This window comes from Calidris pugnax, unplaced genomic scaffold, assembly GCF_001431845.1.
Source record: "Calidris pugnax isolate Ruff unplaced genomic scaffold, ASM143184v1 scaffold44, whole genome shotgun sequence".
Lineage (NCBI taxonomy): Eukaryota > Metazoa > Chordata > Aves > Charadriiformes > Scolopacidae > Calidris > Calidris pugnax.
Window position 1 is genome coordinate 42,422,984 of NW_015094506.1, and position 12,810 is coordinate 42,435,793.

General features: G+C 44.7%; 1 protein-coding gene across 1 annotated transcript in view; it reads left to right on the forward strand.

Moving 5' to 3' along the window:
• The first annotated feature begins 10,290 nt into the window (after nucleotides 1-10,290).
• CELSR1 (cadherin, EGF LAG seven-pass G-type receptor 1) overlaps nucleotides 10,291-12,810 on the forward strand; it is a 172,002-nt gene continuing 169,482 nt past the window's right edge. Inside the window, exons 1-2 of the mRNA XM_014963359.1 lie at nucleotides 10,291-10,372; nucleotides 11,107-11,126. Of these exons, the coding sequence (XP_014818845.1) occupies nucleotides 10,291-10,372; nucleotides 11,107-11,126 (102 nt within the window). The remainder of the gene's footprint in view (nucleotides 10,373-11,106; nucleotides 11,127-12,810) is intronic.

The following is a 12,810-nucleotide window of genomic DNA, read 5'->3' on the forward strand; positions in this document are numbered from 1 at the left end:
GATGTTTTATTATTTTTTTTGACTGGTGAATGAGCAGTTCTGTATGCTGGAATTATGGGGGAGAGCTGAACATTTACAGCCCTGCTCCTCCAAGAAAGACATGGATTATGAGCAGTCTCGTTCAGGCTTACATGGACATAGTCTGCAGTGTAATGGGGTCCTGATCTACATCAGGGGCTCCACTGAGCTGCTGCAACGCGAGTAATAATAACCACAGCTGATGTGTAAGGTCAAGAGAAGATTTGTCTTTGAAAGATCAGGATTGATGCTGTTTCTGTATAGAGAATAAATGACACATGAAAATTTTGGCCTTGGTAGCCCAATAACTTATATTTGCTTATGTTTCTCCTCCTTACAACTAACCCCTGAAAATTCATGAAAACCCCATGAATATAATATAGATACCGTTGTGTATATTTTGTATTTAATACCTTTGAGGTTCGGTGCTAAGATTTGACCCTTTTTTTAATGATTCTTTTCATAAGACCAGTTATGAAAAGACTGTGATTTAGAAAACTCTTCATATGCAAATTATTAAGTTTTCCTATGAAAAATAAAAGACTCTTTCTAATGAGCTTCCCTGGATGCTCTTTGAGAGAGCTAACACTCACTCCACTGTTTTTATCATTGTCTTAAAAGGTAGAGCAACTCTACCATGATTAATTTTTCATGCTTTGGGTAGGAAGGGATAATTAGAGTGTGCTTCATACCGATTGTCTGCAACTGCTTTCTAATTAACTAATTGACTACAGAGCTAATGAGATTCAAAATTAATTTTTATATTTGAATTTTGCCAGGCCTATTTTAAGAACCATGAAAACAAATTGGCCAGAAGCTTTCAATTGATGTCAATCAGACCAGTATTTTGGAAATGCTGTTATATTATCGGCTGGGTAGCTATTTTGCGACGGCTTTTGCCTCTACCTGGTGGCTGGAATATGAATTGCACAATTCCCAGTTTTTCTTCGGTGGGAGACAGGCAGTCTTTGGGGACAGGAATATATATAGAAACATGAAAAGTACTCGAAGCTATCACTATCTAGGGACTCATATTTTTTCCCCATTCCACAGTCGAGTGAAGAAACTGTTGGAAGGGATTGGTGGTGTGGATATGTGAATTAATATGATATATTCATCACAGTTAGCATCGGCAGTTATGACTCATGATATCTGTAACAGTTCTTTTAAGGCACTGACAAGCGAATGTCAACAGACAAGCAAAACCCAACAGATAGAGTCAACTCAATTTTCAAAAGGCATTGGGGAAATCCTTCAACAGCAGCTCATAAAGTAGCTGCCGTGCAGTAAGAGGGAGTGCCTTCACGTGAGCAAGCAATTGGCAAAAAGCAGGAATACGCAAGCAATATTGACAGAGAAGGGGAGTCCCAGGTGGAGTCCTACACTCACAAGTGCTGGGGTTGCTCTGAGCAACTGATTTCTAAAAAATCTTCAGAAGAAGGTGAATAATAGACCTTCAGGGATAACAGGCAAAATCAGTCAACTGTACGCAGCTGTCCGAAGTAATAAGAGTGAAAGCTACTTCAGCAGTTGTAAAAGGGTTTCAGAATACCCAGAAACTGGACAGTAAAACAGCAGATGAAGTTTTCAGATAAAAGACAGATAAGTTTAAGTAAAACCCATTAACGAACCCAGTTCAAACTTCCAATATGCAGAGATACAACCTGATCCAGATACTGCAAATTAAAACACGATGCACAGTCCTGGGCCCCCATCTTGAGGCAAATATAGTGGAAAAAAAACAGTTACAGAAAAAAAGTACAGCTATTATGAAAATAAGTAATTGAGGGGGGGGCTATGATGGCTGCCCACAAAGTCCTAAGTGGTATAAGCAGAGGGCAGTGCCCGAGGGTGTCTGAGACCCCGAGCAGGTGGCAGATGCTACAGGGAGGGCAGGGATGCTCTCTCACACAACACGTGCTGACGCTGCACAGCAGCTTGGGGGAGGATGCCAAAGTTTTCACGGTTCAGAAAGCAATCAGCCAAATCTGTGGAAGGAAAATTCCATTTGGCACAATCAAAAATGAAGGCGTCATTTCTGGTCAGGAAGTCTTTGGACCACAAATGGTTGCAGTCTGAAAGCATTTTCGGGAAGCACCAGTATGTCTCCTTGTCCTCTCCTTATGCTGTGCCTGCAGGACCTGTTACTGGCCACCATCAGAGGCAGGGTAATGAGCCAGGCAGCCTTTTGGTCTGCTGACTCTTGAGTTTTATGTATCACTCACAACCAGTACCTTCCACATTTGAGAAAGACCCCAAAGGCTACTAAACTTCTGCTGGAGCACATCTCATCTCCCACTAGATTGCACTTAAAACCTCAGCAGGAGCTGTCTATCTGCAGGGTCCATGATAAGAATGGAGAAAGACAGTCAGAAAAGCCTTAACTAAATGTGAAAGAGGGCTAAAATCTTTTCCATTATGAAGTCCATGCAAGTCCTACACTGAGAAACTGCAATGTAATCCCCTTATATGTGTACTTAAAGAGGCTGTATAGCATTCATAGATCACCTTAATTCCAGCATGCTTTGGCTCTTGAGAGCTTGACTTTGCAAAGGCAGTAATGTTCATTCCATTTGGTTTGTGTGTTTGAGTGAATAATTGCTATGAATAATTTATAAAATTAGCAATGCTTCACATTTTCGCTCATTTTGAGGTGACTTTCGTTTGTCAGACCCAGTGTGGCTCAAGCTGCCTGCTCTGTTCCTGTAAGAGCAGGCAAAGCTCACGCCAGAGGTGGACACTGACCCGTTGGAGGATCCTGTCTTCCTGCATCCTTTGGTCAGACTGTGTCTCAGGGAGGCCAGTGCTCTCTCAGCGCTGAAACCCTGGATGTGGTCCATGGTGAGCACTGGTGCTCCATGGACCTGAGAGATGCTGGGTACCCTCTATCACAGCCCCCCAGCCCGCAGGCATGGTCCTCACTGCATGGCCAACCTCCGACAGCACCAAGAGTGAAAAGACAGATCTGTGGGGCTTTCAGATGCGCTGATGGGTGCCAGAGGAACTCTTGCAATGACAGTGCCTATAACAGCAATAGAGTGGCAATCCCCCCCAAGCAAGGAGGCTGGGCTCAGACAACCTGTCAGCTACGATTATCACATCCCGGCCTATCTCACTCAGGAAGACTGTCAGTGGATAATTCAGCAATCCTCTAAATGAGCACGGAGGGTGAGGCCAGCTGGGGAGGTCCACGCAGCGCTGTGTGTGCTTGGTGTGCCAGCTGCTCCTGATGGAGGCCTGCAGCGCTGCTGGCTCATGCCCCACAGCAGCTCCGGTGGCCGGGGTTCAGACTCCAAGGGAGAGGGAAAAACACAGAAAAAATGTTCAATTAGGCGTCACGCCTCCAGGATCACCCCACCATCATCTCTGCACATCCCTAGGGAACCTCTGTGTCCGTGTGCAGGTGATGAAGAGCAGGGATGAGGCAGAGGCTGGGCAGCTCCTCTGGCACTTTCAGATCTCCTTGGCTCGGTGTCACAGGAGGATGGGCTGGTTTGGCACGGGCTGACTACAAACCACTGACAATCGGCCCGAGAAGCTCAGCATCAGGTAGGAAGCCTGTCAGTCTCTGAGATGATTGCCATTTTCCAGTTTGCAGCCACTTTCTACTGCAGCATGATAGCTCAACAAGTTACACTATATGAGAAAAGCAAAGATTTTTCAAGAGAGCCATATAGCAGTGCAATGGAAGGGGACTACAGATTAGGACAGGGAGCAATCTTGGCTGTATTAGAATAAGTTTGCTGGTTGAAGTTCTCAGAATAAGTCAATTTTGACAACCTTTTTCGTCAGTGACAGTGGCAGCTACAGGAATATTTTTAGTTCCAGTCTCTCAGCCTCCTCAGAGTTCAGAAAATATTTCATTTTTTGCCCTGTGAGAGGAAATGGAGACTCATGTCTCCAATGCTTCCCAAACGAGTGCCAGAGACAGCAGTGGGAGTCCCAACACTTCACCCATGGCTGGCAAAAACCAGGGGCACCTTTGCATTTTCCTAACAGGACGTGGCAGAAGGTGCAACCAATTTTAGAGACAACGGCTAGGGGTGATGCTGCACAGCCTGGTAGGATCATCTATAGATATTCCCAGATTATTTTTTTGCAGCTGAAAATGTGTTTTGTGCCCCTGAAGACAAAGATAAAATCATCAAGATGGCATTTGTAGCTGTAGATGAGGTCTGGAGGAGTCAGGGGGTGTTTCGACTCAGCAGAGCCTTGTGCTGTTCTTCCAGGAACTGCTGCTGGGGCAAGAGTGACAGTGGGATTTGAAACCAAGGCCACTCCATCAGAAACCATCTTGTGCGACTCTCGTTACCCTGAAAACAGTGGGACCTGTCTCTGTTGGTATAGGAAAATAGGTCTTGGCAGCAGTGGTAGGGATGGAGTACAAGCCTAATGACCTTCCTGTGCCCCAGCCTGCATAACTGCTGATTGTTTTTGTCCTTTTCCCTGACTGCAGCTTCCAGGCTAGAATATCTGAAGATAAGGGTGTTTTGGGGAATGCCAGGCAGAATAAGAACTGGCCCCTGGCTGCTCCTGAGCAAGAAAGCAGGTCCCCTTGTTTCCACATGGCTCACCCTTCCACAGCTGCTGTAGAGCTACCAGTGAGGCTGCGGCGTGCAGAGGGGCTCCAGCAAATAGGCTTGACCAATTTTACTTAAAAGCAGAATTTGGAATGTTTCCCAGATTATAATTACCTATGTATAAATATAATGATAATTATGGTACCTAACCTCAGAGCACACAGCTGACAAGTGATGACAACTAAATTCATTAAGAGCACAAATGTTCTTCCTCTCTTTTATGAAACAACATTGAGTGATCCCCCAAGAAATCCAGCAACCAGAGACCTGATCTGCTAATAAGTGCTGAGCCCGGTGAAGGCTGGTGGAGAGGCAGGACAGCCGATCTCCCCCCAGGAAGAGCCTTGGAGCTACATATCTACTAGAGGAGCAGAAAAGTGGACAGTTAAAACACTGGAATTTGAAAACACAATATGTTTCATCCATCAACTTAACTTTTCATTTAACTTACGCTGGGAAATAAGCCAGGGTGGGGGCTGTTCTTTGGCACAGAAGCCAAATGCTATGGCATGGCTTGCTCCCAGAGAAAAGCTCTTTTGCTTTTCCCGACATACACAGGGTGACCATGTCCAAATTTCTCACTGGGCACGGTCCTAGGGCTGTACTGAGCCCAGCCTGGCATGGGCTGGCCACGGGGGTGAGCTGGCATGGGGCAAAGATCAGCTGACAGCCCAGCAGCAGTGCAACACACCAGTTGTGCACCAGCACTTGGGCCTGACCCCTCTGCAGGGTCTGCAGGAGGACGTGGTGCCTCTGCATCCCCATCCCAGAGCCAGAGAAAGCCTAAAACAGGGCCCCTCAATGTCTTACTGACACCTTTTAAAGCAATCTGGTGTACTGGCTTTTCAAACACTTTCTATTTTTTCACATTCAGAGGTGCCAATCCCCAGGGATGATGACAAATCCTCAGGAATTTGTGACAAAACCCATCTACGAGAAAAAAGGGACTCTTCCTAGGCCTCTTGGGAAAAGGTGAAAAGTGTTGGTGGTGCGTGGTGTGCCTCCAGACCAGGACTAGAAACCAACACTGTATCTTCCCGTCAAACTCCAGGTATGAAGTAACACTAAGAAAGAGGAAGAAATAGCAATAACCATAATACCTCTTGTACAAAAAAATGCAGTGATTAAGAGAGGTGCTGAACACCTACATCACCTTCTCGGTATTTTTGCTGACACAGTCCCAAAGCCTTAAACCCCACCGTTATCCGAGCAACCTGCTACCCTGACTTCATATTCCCACGATAAGCATTTCAGCTGATGTTATTATTTTTCCAACAGGTCAACTAATCCCCCGCCTGCAAGTGTTTCATTACAGCCGTGTGCTTCCTCCCCGAAGAGTCTGAAATGCCTTGTCTTTGAATGTGATTGAACTTCTGGAAAAGGAACAGTTTAGACTAAAGTCACAGCGACCTTGCTTTCACTCCGCCTTCATGCCCATCCAGCAGAAGCCCTTTGAATATGCTTTTAGAAGCAGTTGAAAGAATTTCCCTCGATGGCTTTCCTGTGCAAAGGCTGCTGTGTCCAAGGAGCCCACGGCAAGCTCATGGAAAACAGGCTACAAAGTCCCACTGCTGGGAAAGAGCTGAACAGAAAGGTGACCAAGTGTACAGATATTACAAAAATAGCCAGGATTGTTGAATATAACCACATGGAATCCCACCAGCTTCTGGAGGGGTGACGAAAAATCCCATAGTGCTGAGTGAGTGGGCAATATAATGACAGAAGATGCTCAGTGCTGATAAGCACAAAGTAGAATCATAGAATCATAGAATCTTCTAGGTTGGAAGGGGACCTTTAAGATCATTGAATCCAACCATCAAACTAACACTGCCCAAAACACCATTAAGCCACATCCCTCAGCACCACATCTGCCCATCTTTTAAATACCTCCAGGGATGGTGACTGCAACAGAGTCAAGTAAGAGAAGTAACAGAGATTGGAGGAAAAAACCTAATCCTGTCTCTATGTAAAACATAAAAAGTTCAGAAAATATTAGTTCACTCTGGAAAAAAAACATTTTGGAGCCATTAAGAACCCTGGAAAACAATGTTTCAGTACTAAATGAGTAGAGAGAGCTTAAGGAATTACTAGGGGAGAAACTGGAGCAGGCTGGGGTCTAACAACATGTTACAAACCACCAGGTATAGGCCCCGAGGAGCAGTTACTGACGTGGTACAAGAACATTATCCCCATACCCCCATGTAAACAGAGAGCATGCCCAACCCTGTGAGCACACTGTGTCTGGCAGGAGGCTGCTCCCCAGCCAGAAACCTTTCTAGTGGTACTTGAACCCTACTACTCAACCTACGCATCCTCCATCTCGTCTCCTTACTCCACATGTTCTTCTACCACCAGCAGTAACTGCTCCACAGTTTTGTAAGGTGGTGTTAGACCCCAGCCCACTCCAGTCCCTAACCTGGCTCTTAACAAGCTTGACATGTCTATCTTTTGCACTCTTTTCTTATTAATTAGTCCCCCTAACCCCCTGATTAAGTAACAGAAGCTGGCGAAGCAAGGAAACCTGTCCTGCTGCACCTTTATTTTGATGGCCTGGCAGCAAACTTTCAGCAAACTCACCTGAACCTCTTGGGCAAAGCCACAAGAGCTGATTTTTTAATCTGTTTGTACAACGAAGGGTGAGACCCTGTGAGGGAGAAAAGGGCGAGTCCTGCAAAACAAACGGTAAAAGGTAATTCCCAAGGGTTTGATTTTTCACTCAGTACCTCGATTACTGTGAAGAAGAGACCTGAAAAGTGAAGAAAATCGCATGAATCTGTAGACCTGGGCTTTCTACTCTGCTTACTTTGAACTGGAGCGCTAGTCTCAATTTTTATATAGTAGTTTGTTTCAGAATTTGTTACAGAGCTTGTTAGTTCTTATGACTAAATTTTCAATGCATTAGTCTCTTCTTCACTTTTCCCATAAATAAAAGTCAAGTCATATTAAGCTTTTATTTGTTCTTGGCCACCGTGCAATTTTGGGGCATGAAATTTGCTCTTCTATTGGTTTCTTTGTCTACTTGCATGTCGCAACTAGCGGAGCCTTTAGCTAACGTAAGTGAGGAGGGGAAAAAATACCCAAACCAATTTAGAGTGAGGAAATTCACAGGCAGTGTTTGAGAAGGGTGGAGCTGAGCTCCTTAGGCTAAATTATAAGTGGATGGTATTAAGTCTAAGGAAATAAACAAGTTCCAACACCGAATCGCTGCTATCTCCACCAAGGATTTTAAAAGAAGCAACAGTACTATTGGCTACAACACACTCATTGTCTAAGAAAGAGGTCTAAATTTTTTCTCCTCTTACTACAAAAGAGAAGCGAAGTACAGCCAAGAAGCCTTGAACATCATTCCTGCAATAAGGATCCCTGCGTTTTGGAATCCATTCTTGGCTTTAAGAATAATGAATGTTAGCAATAAAAGTATTTTCTGAAACATTTCCAAACCCGTGTGGTTCCTGCAATAGGTGAAGGTTCAAGTTTCACTTTATGGAGCTCCAACTAATTTTTCTGTTCTTAAAATAAACTCAGATGAAACATGAAAAAAGTAATGACTTTTGCTTATTCGAACTTTCTTGAGTTGGAAGTGGAACAGAATTGCATGAGAATGGGAAGTCCAAATGCCTGTTCGTAGAGCAACTTGTTATCCTAGTGACTGGAGAAACCACCTAAAATCCTGGTTTTATGCAATTTATATTCACTAAAGTGACACTAGGACCCAGCTCCAGCCCTCGGACCAGTTTGGCACACTGCACTGGGTGCTTGGGGCAGAGGGAGACCCTGTGGTGCCCAGTCCCAGAGCACCAGGGGCGAGTCAGCCCCCATCTGCCTCCTGCCAGGGGCTGGGGAACATCTGGTCTTCAAAACCGAGGAATTCCTTTTAGCTGGCCTCTCTGTTTTCTTATGAAGTTTTGCCTGGGATCAGTGGCCCCTGCTGATGTGCGGTCCCAGACTATGAAGAGATCCAGCCTTGAGGGTAGGATGTAACAGCAAGCAGCACAGGTAGTCTGAAAACTAACAAGTTCTTTGTTATTGGGGTTTTTGTGGGTTTTTTTCATGTCTAGTATGTTGTTGGTTTATTTGAAATCATGGATAATAAATAACGTTCCCCTCCAGAACCCAGTTTTGTTCACTTCTAATGTATGGCACAAAACTTCTAGTTTCTTTCCAAGTGTTGGAAAATCAGAAGAATAAAGTGTGGTTGAAGGCTGCTTTATTGCTGCCTGTTGTGGTTTCAAAGATTATTTCCTCAAAGCCTTACTTTAGCAGGAATAGATCACTGGTACATTTGGGAAGTAAAGAAATGCAGTTATGAATACATTAGATGTATCAACTTAGGTTTAACACTATGTATAAAGAGATCTTGTACAAGATACAGTTTGTGTTACATGGATGCCTAAATTTGAGGGTAATTTTTCTTCTCCTGCATAACCTCCCACCCAGCAAGAGTTTAGAAGATAAAACCACTGGTGGGTGGGATGGAAGCCACATTGCATGTCACCTTTCTGCAAAATATTTCACAAATCCCATGGCAAAAAGCTTTTCACAGCTCTTATTCTTAAAAAAAAAAAAAAAAAAAAAAAAGTATTTAAGTATTTGTAATATGACAGTACTGAGCACAAATTTCAAATTTTTAAGTCTTTCTTTAAAGTACGGATGGAACGAGATGTGAGAACCTCTGGCTCCTTCCAGAGAATCACCTCCTCTGCAGGAAAGTGAATCACTTCATTTCACAGGAAAAAAAGTTTTTAAAGCGCTTTTTTTAAAAAAAAAAAAAAAAAAAAAAGTATTTAAGTATTTGTAATATGACAGTACTGAGCACAAATTTCAAATTTTTAAGTCTTTCTTTAAAGTACGGATGGAACGAGATGTGAGAACCTCTGGCTCCTTCCAGAGAATCACCTCCTCTGCAGGAAAGTGAATCACTTCATTTCACTTCATTCCCAACCTTTAAGAATTATTATTGGACCTAGATACAGGCAACCCCAGCTCTGCCTTCCTCTTCCTCCGGGCTACAGATTATAAACCTCATATTTTAAAAAAATTCCCTGACCTTTAATTGCATTATTTTTCAGAGCTGAACACTGAAAAGGAGGTGAGTAACAATACTATCGGGGTTTTTTTGTTTTAATTCACTTTGGAAAGAAACTTGAAATACTTCACTCCCGGACAAGTCGAAACAGAACATTTTTTTGAACTGTGAAATGAGTATGTCATCAATGGGTACCAAGGAAACAAAAGGTCAGGCAAAACCTCTCCCACTTGCATATTTTTATGGACGTTGCCCATCATGGTGATGTCAGCATGACTTCTTCTATAGAAAAGGGCAGCTTACACCAGAAAATCTGCAGAATCAGACCCAAAGGGAGTATCTGATTTTCTCAGAAGGATCAGCCTTCATTGAAAACTTGCCAGTTAAAACATGAGACAGATGTAATTCTGATTTTCCTCCCCACCTTGAGTTTCCTTTACCAAGTGTTTGGGTTGGCTGTTGCCTTGTCTGGCTCTTCCGGACCCACAGAAGCAGCACCAGAAATGGACCAGCCCAGCCCCAACCTCTGAGCAGCCAGCCACCACCGTTCCTGTATGGAGGGACATGTGACCCATGAGCGAGGTGACCCATCTCACCGTGACGGGGTCTGAAAAGGGATTTGAGTTGCCAACAGGTTAAATAACTGGCTCCTTTCACTAGGACAACATGTCGGCCTTGCGTTTCAGTACTACGTTCACCATTTTGCATCTCATATCTATTTTTACAGTAAAACTTTATGACCAGCAGCGTAAGGAGCGAAAGGAACAATAGGGATTATACAATCAATGAGAAAACAGTGAAACACATCAGATAAACAAGACAAAATTAACTGAAAATAGAGGACAAGTCATCGAAACAGGAATAGATGGAGGGTTTTGTGTAATTATGCACGTAAGTGATTTCATACAGATGATTTTGCAATATCTCCCCTTTCCAGACTCATGGATATTGCCTCTTGTTGCTATAGAAAGGAAAGAAAAAGTTTAAACTGTCTTTTCTTGTGGATCTTTTTCATCTAATACAAGCTCTGGAAACGTGTACTTGGATCTCACTTTTAAAAATCCATAAAAAGGATTATTTTGTAACAAAAGCTTATTTTTCAAAACGTGGGCATTAAGCATTGCAGCAGGAAAATGTAGAGAGAAGAAAGAAAAGTACGGACTTAAACTACGGTTTTGTTATGCAGAACCAAAGGTAATTTTCATATGATTTAAAGCAGCCACAGAGTGAGTTGCTTGATTTCTGGAGTATAAAACAGATCACTACATGCACTCAAACTTGACAAAGGGAAGGTTATGTTTTATTTTTTTTTTAACCTATTTATTTCCTCTTCCTTTTCATGAACTATCATTTTTATCAGAGGATCTGAAAAGCCAACTAAGCCTCTAAATTCCATTAAAAAAAAGTGTCTACTTGAGGAAAGCTGAATCAGCTAAACTTCTTCCAAAAGTGCAATTTATAAAGCTTTTTTTCCCCTGACAGACATACTGGCAATAATCCAGGTGGGTTGGTTTTTTTTTTTTCCCTTGCAATAATGCAGTTCCGGGGATGAAAGCAGTTGAAAGAAGCTGTTTTTTGGTGGGGTTTTTTTTCACAGTCTTCTTGTAAGTGCTGAAGAGCCTGAACTGACAGTAACAGATTGCTCTAAGAGTTGCCTTCCAGCTCCTACAAGGCACAGAGTTTTGCAAAATCCCAGCGGGTGACCCTTGGCGGTGCATTGCTTGCCTCCCACTGGTCTTCTTCCTACATAAAGCTCTTGTACTCTTGGCACCCGTGAGGCCCCACCTCAAATATTGTGTCCAGGTTGGGGCCCCGCACTACAGGAGAGACATGGAGATTCTGGAGTGAGTCCAGAGAGGGGCAACGAAGTTGGTTGAGGGGTCTGGAGAACAAGACTTAGGAGGAGTGGTTGAGGGAACTGGGGTTGTTTAGTCTTCAAAGGGGGCTGAGGGGAGACCTTATTGCTCTCTACAACTACCTGAAAGGAGGCTGTAGAGAGGTGGGGGACAGTCTCTTCTCCCAAGTCACGGGCAACAGGACAACTGAAAGGGTTTTTGCACTGAAAGGTGCTTACACTGAAAGGGTTATCAGGGATTGGAATGGGCTGCCCAAGGAGGTGGTTGAGGCACCATCCCTGGAGGGGTTCAAATGACAGGTTGACATGGTGCTGGGGGAGATGGTTTAGTGATGGTTTTTTTTGTCAGAGTTGGGTTGATGGTTGGACTAGATGATCTTGAAGGTCCCTTCCAACCTAGACAATTCCAAGATTCTATGGCAAGAGGAAATGGCCTCAAGTTGCACCAGGGGAGGTTCAGATTGGATATTAGGAAACATTTCTTCACCGAAAGGGTTATCAAACATCGGGACAGGCTGCCCAGGGAAATGGTGGAGTATGTAAAAGACGGGTAGACATGGTGCTTAGCGACACGGACTTGGCAGCGTTGGGTTGATGGCTGGACTCGATGATCTGAAAGGTCCCTTCCACCCTCGACAATTATTCTATAATATTTGCCACGGACGGTACGACGGGCACCCGGACCCTCTCCTGCCGGCGGGCGGGCAGCTCCCGTGTCCCCGGCGCGGCGGGGTGCGCTCCCCGCGTCCTTCTCGCCGTACCCACCAGGGGACACTGCAGCCGCGGGGATGGCGGCTCAGCCCGGGTACCGCTCCCACGCACGCATCGCAGCCCAAAAGAAAAAAAAAAATGAAAAGGAAAACGATAGGAAGCGTCTAGCATAAATCCAGAGAATTGACATTACACATTTACATGCGGGGTTTGGCTTTGCTTCTCCCCACAAACTGCCTCACTTCGCATCTTGTCTGTAATTATTCGCAAAGCCCCGGAGAGCTCGTTAATTCCAGCTCCGCCCGCGGCTCTGCGCGGCTGGGAGCGGAGCGGGAGAGCGGGTCCGCCAAGCCCCCCCCGCCGGGCCGCGCGGAGTCCCCAAACCGGGCAGGTGGTGCTGATTTTGCCCTGAAAAGTACTTTTTTCTTTTTGTTGGTTCCCCCCCCCCTCACCACCACCACCACCACGGGAGAATTTAAAATAAATAAATAAATGGATAAAAATCAGTATAACTTTGTTCCGGACGAGGGATCCGAGACGGCAGGTGGCTCCCGGGTGCCTTCACCCCGGGGGTGCCGTACCGGGACCCCGCCGCCTCCACCCGGCGCAGCCCCCCCCCC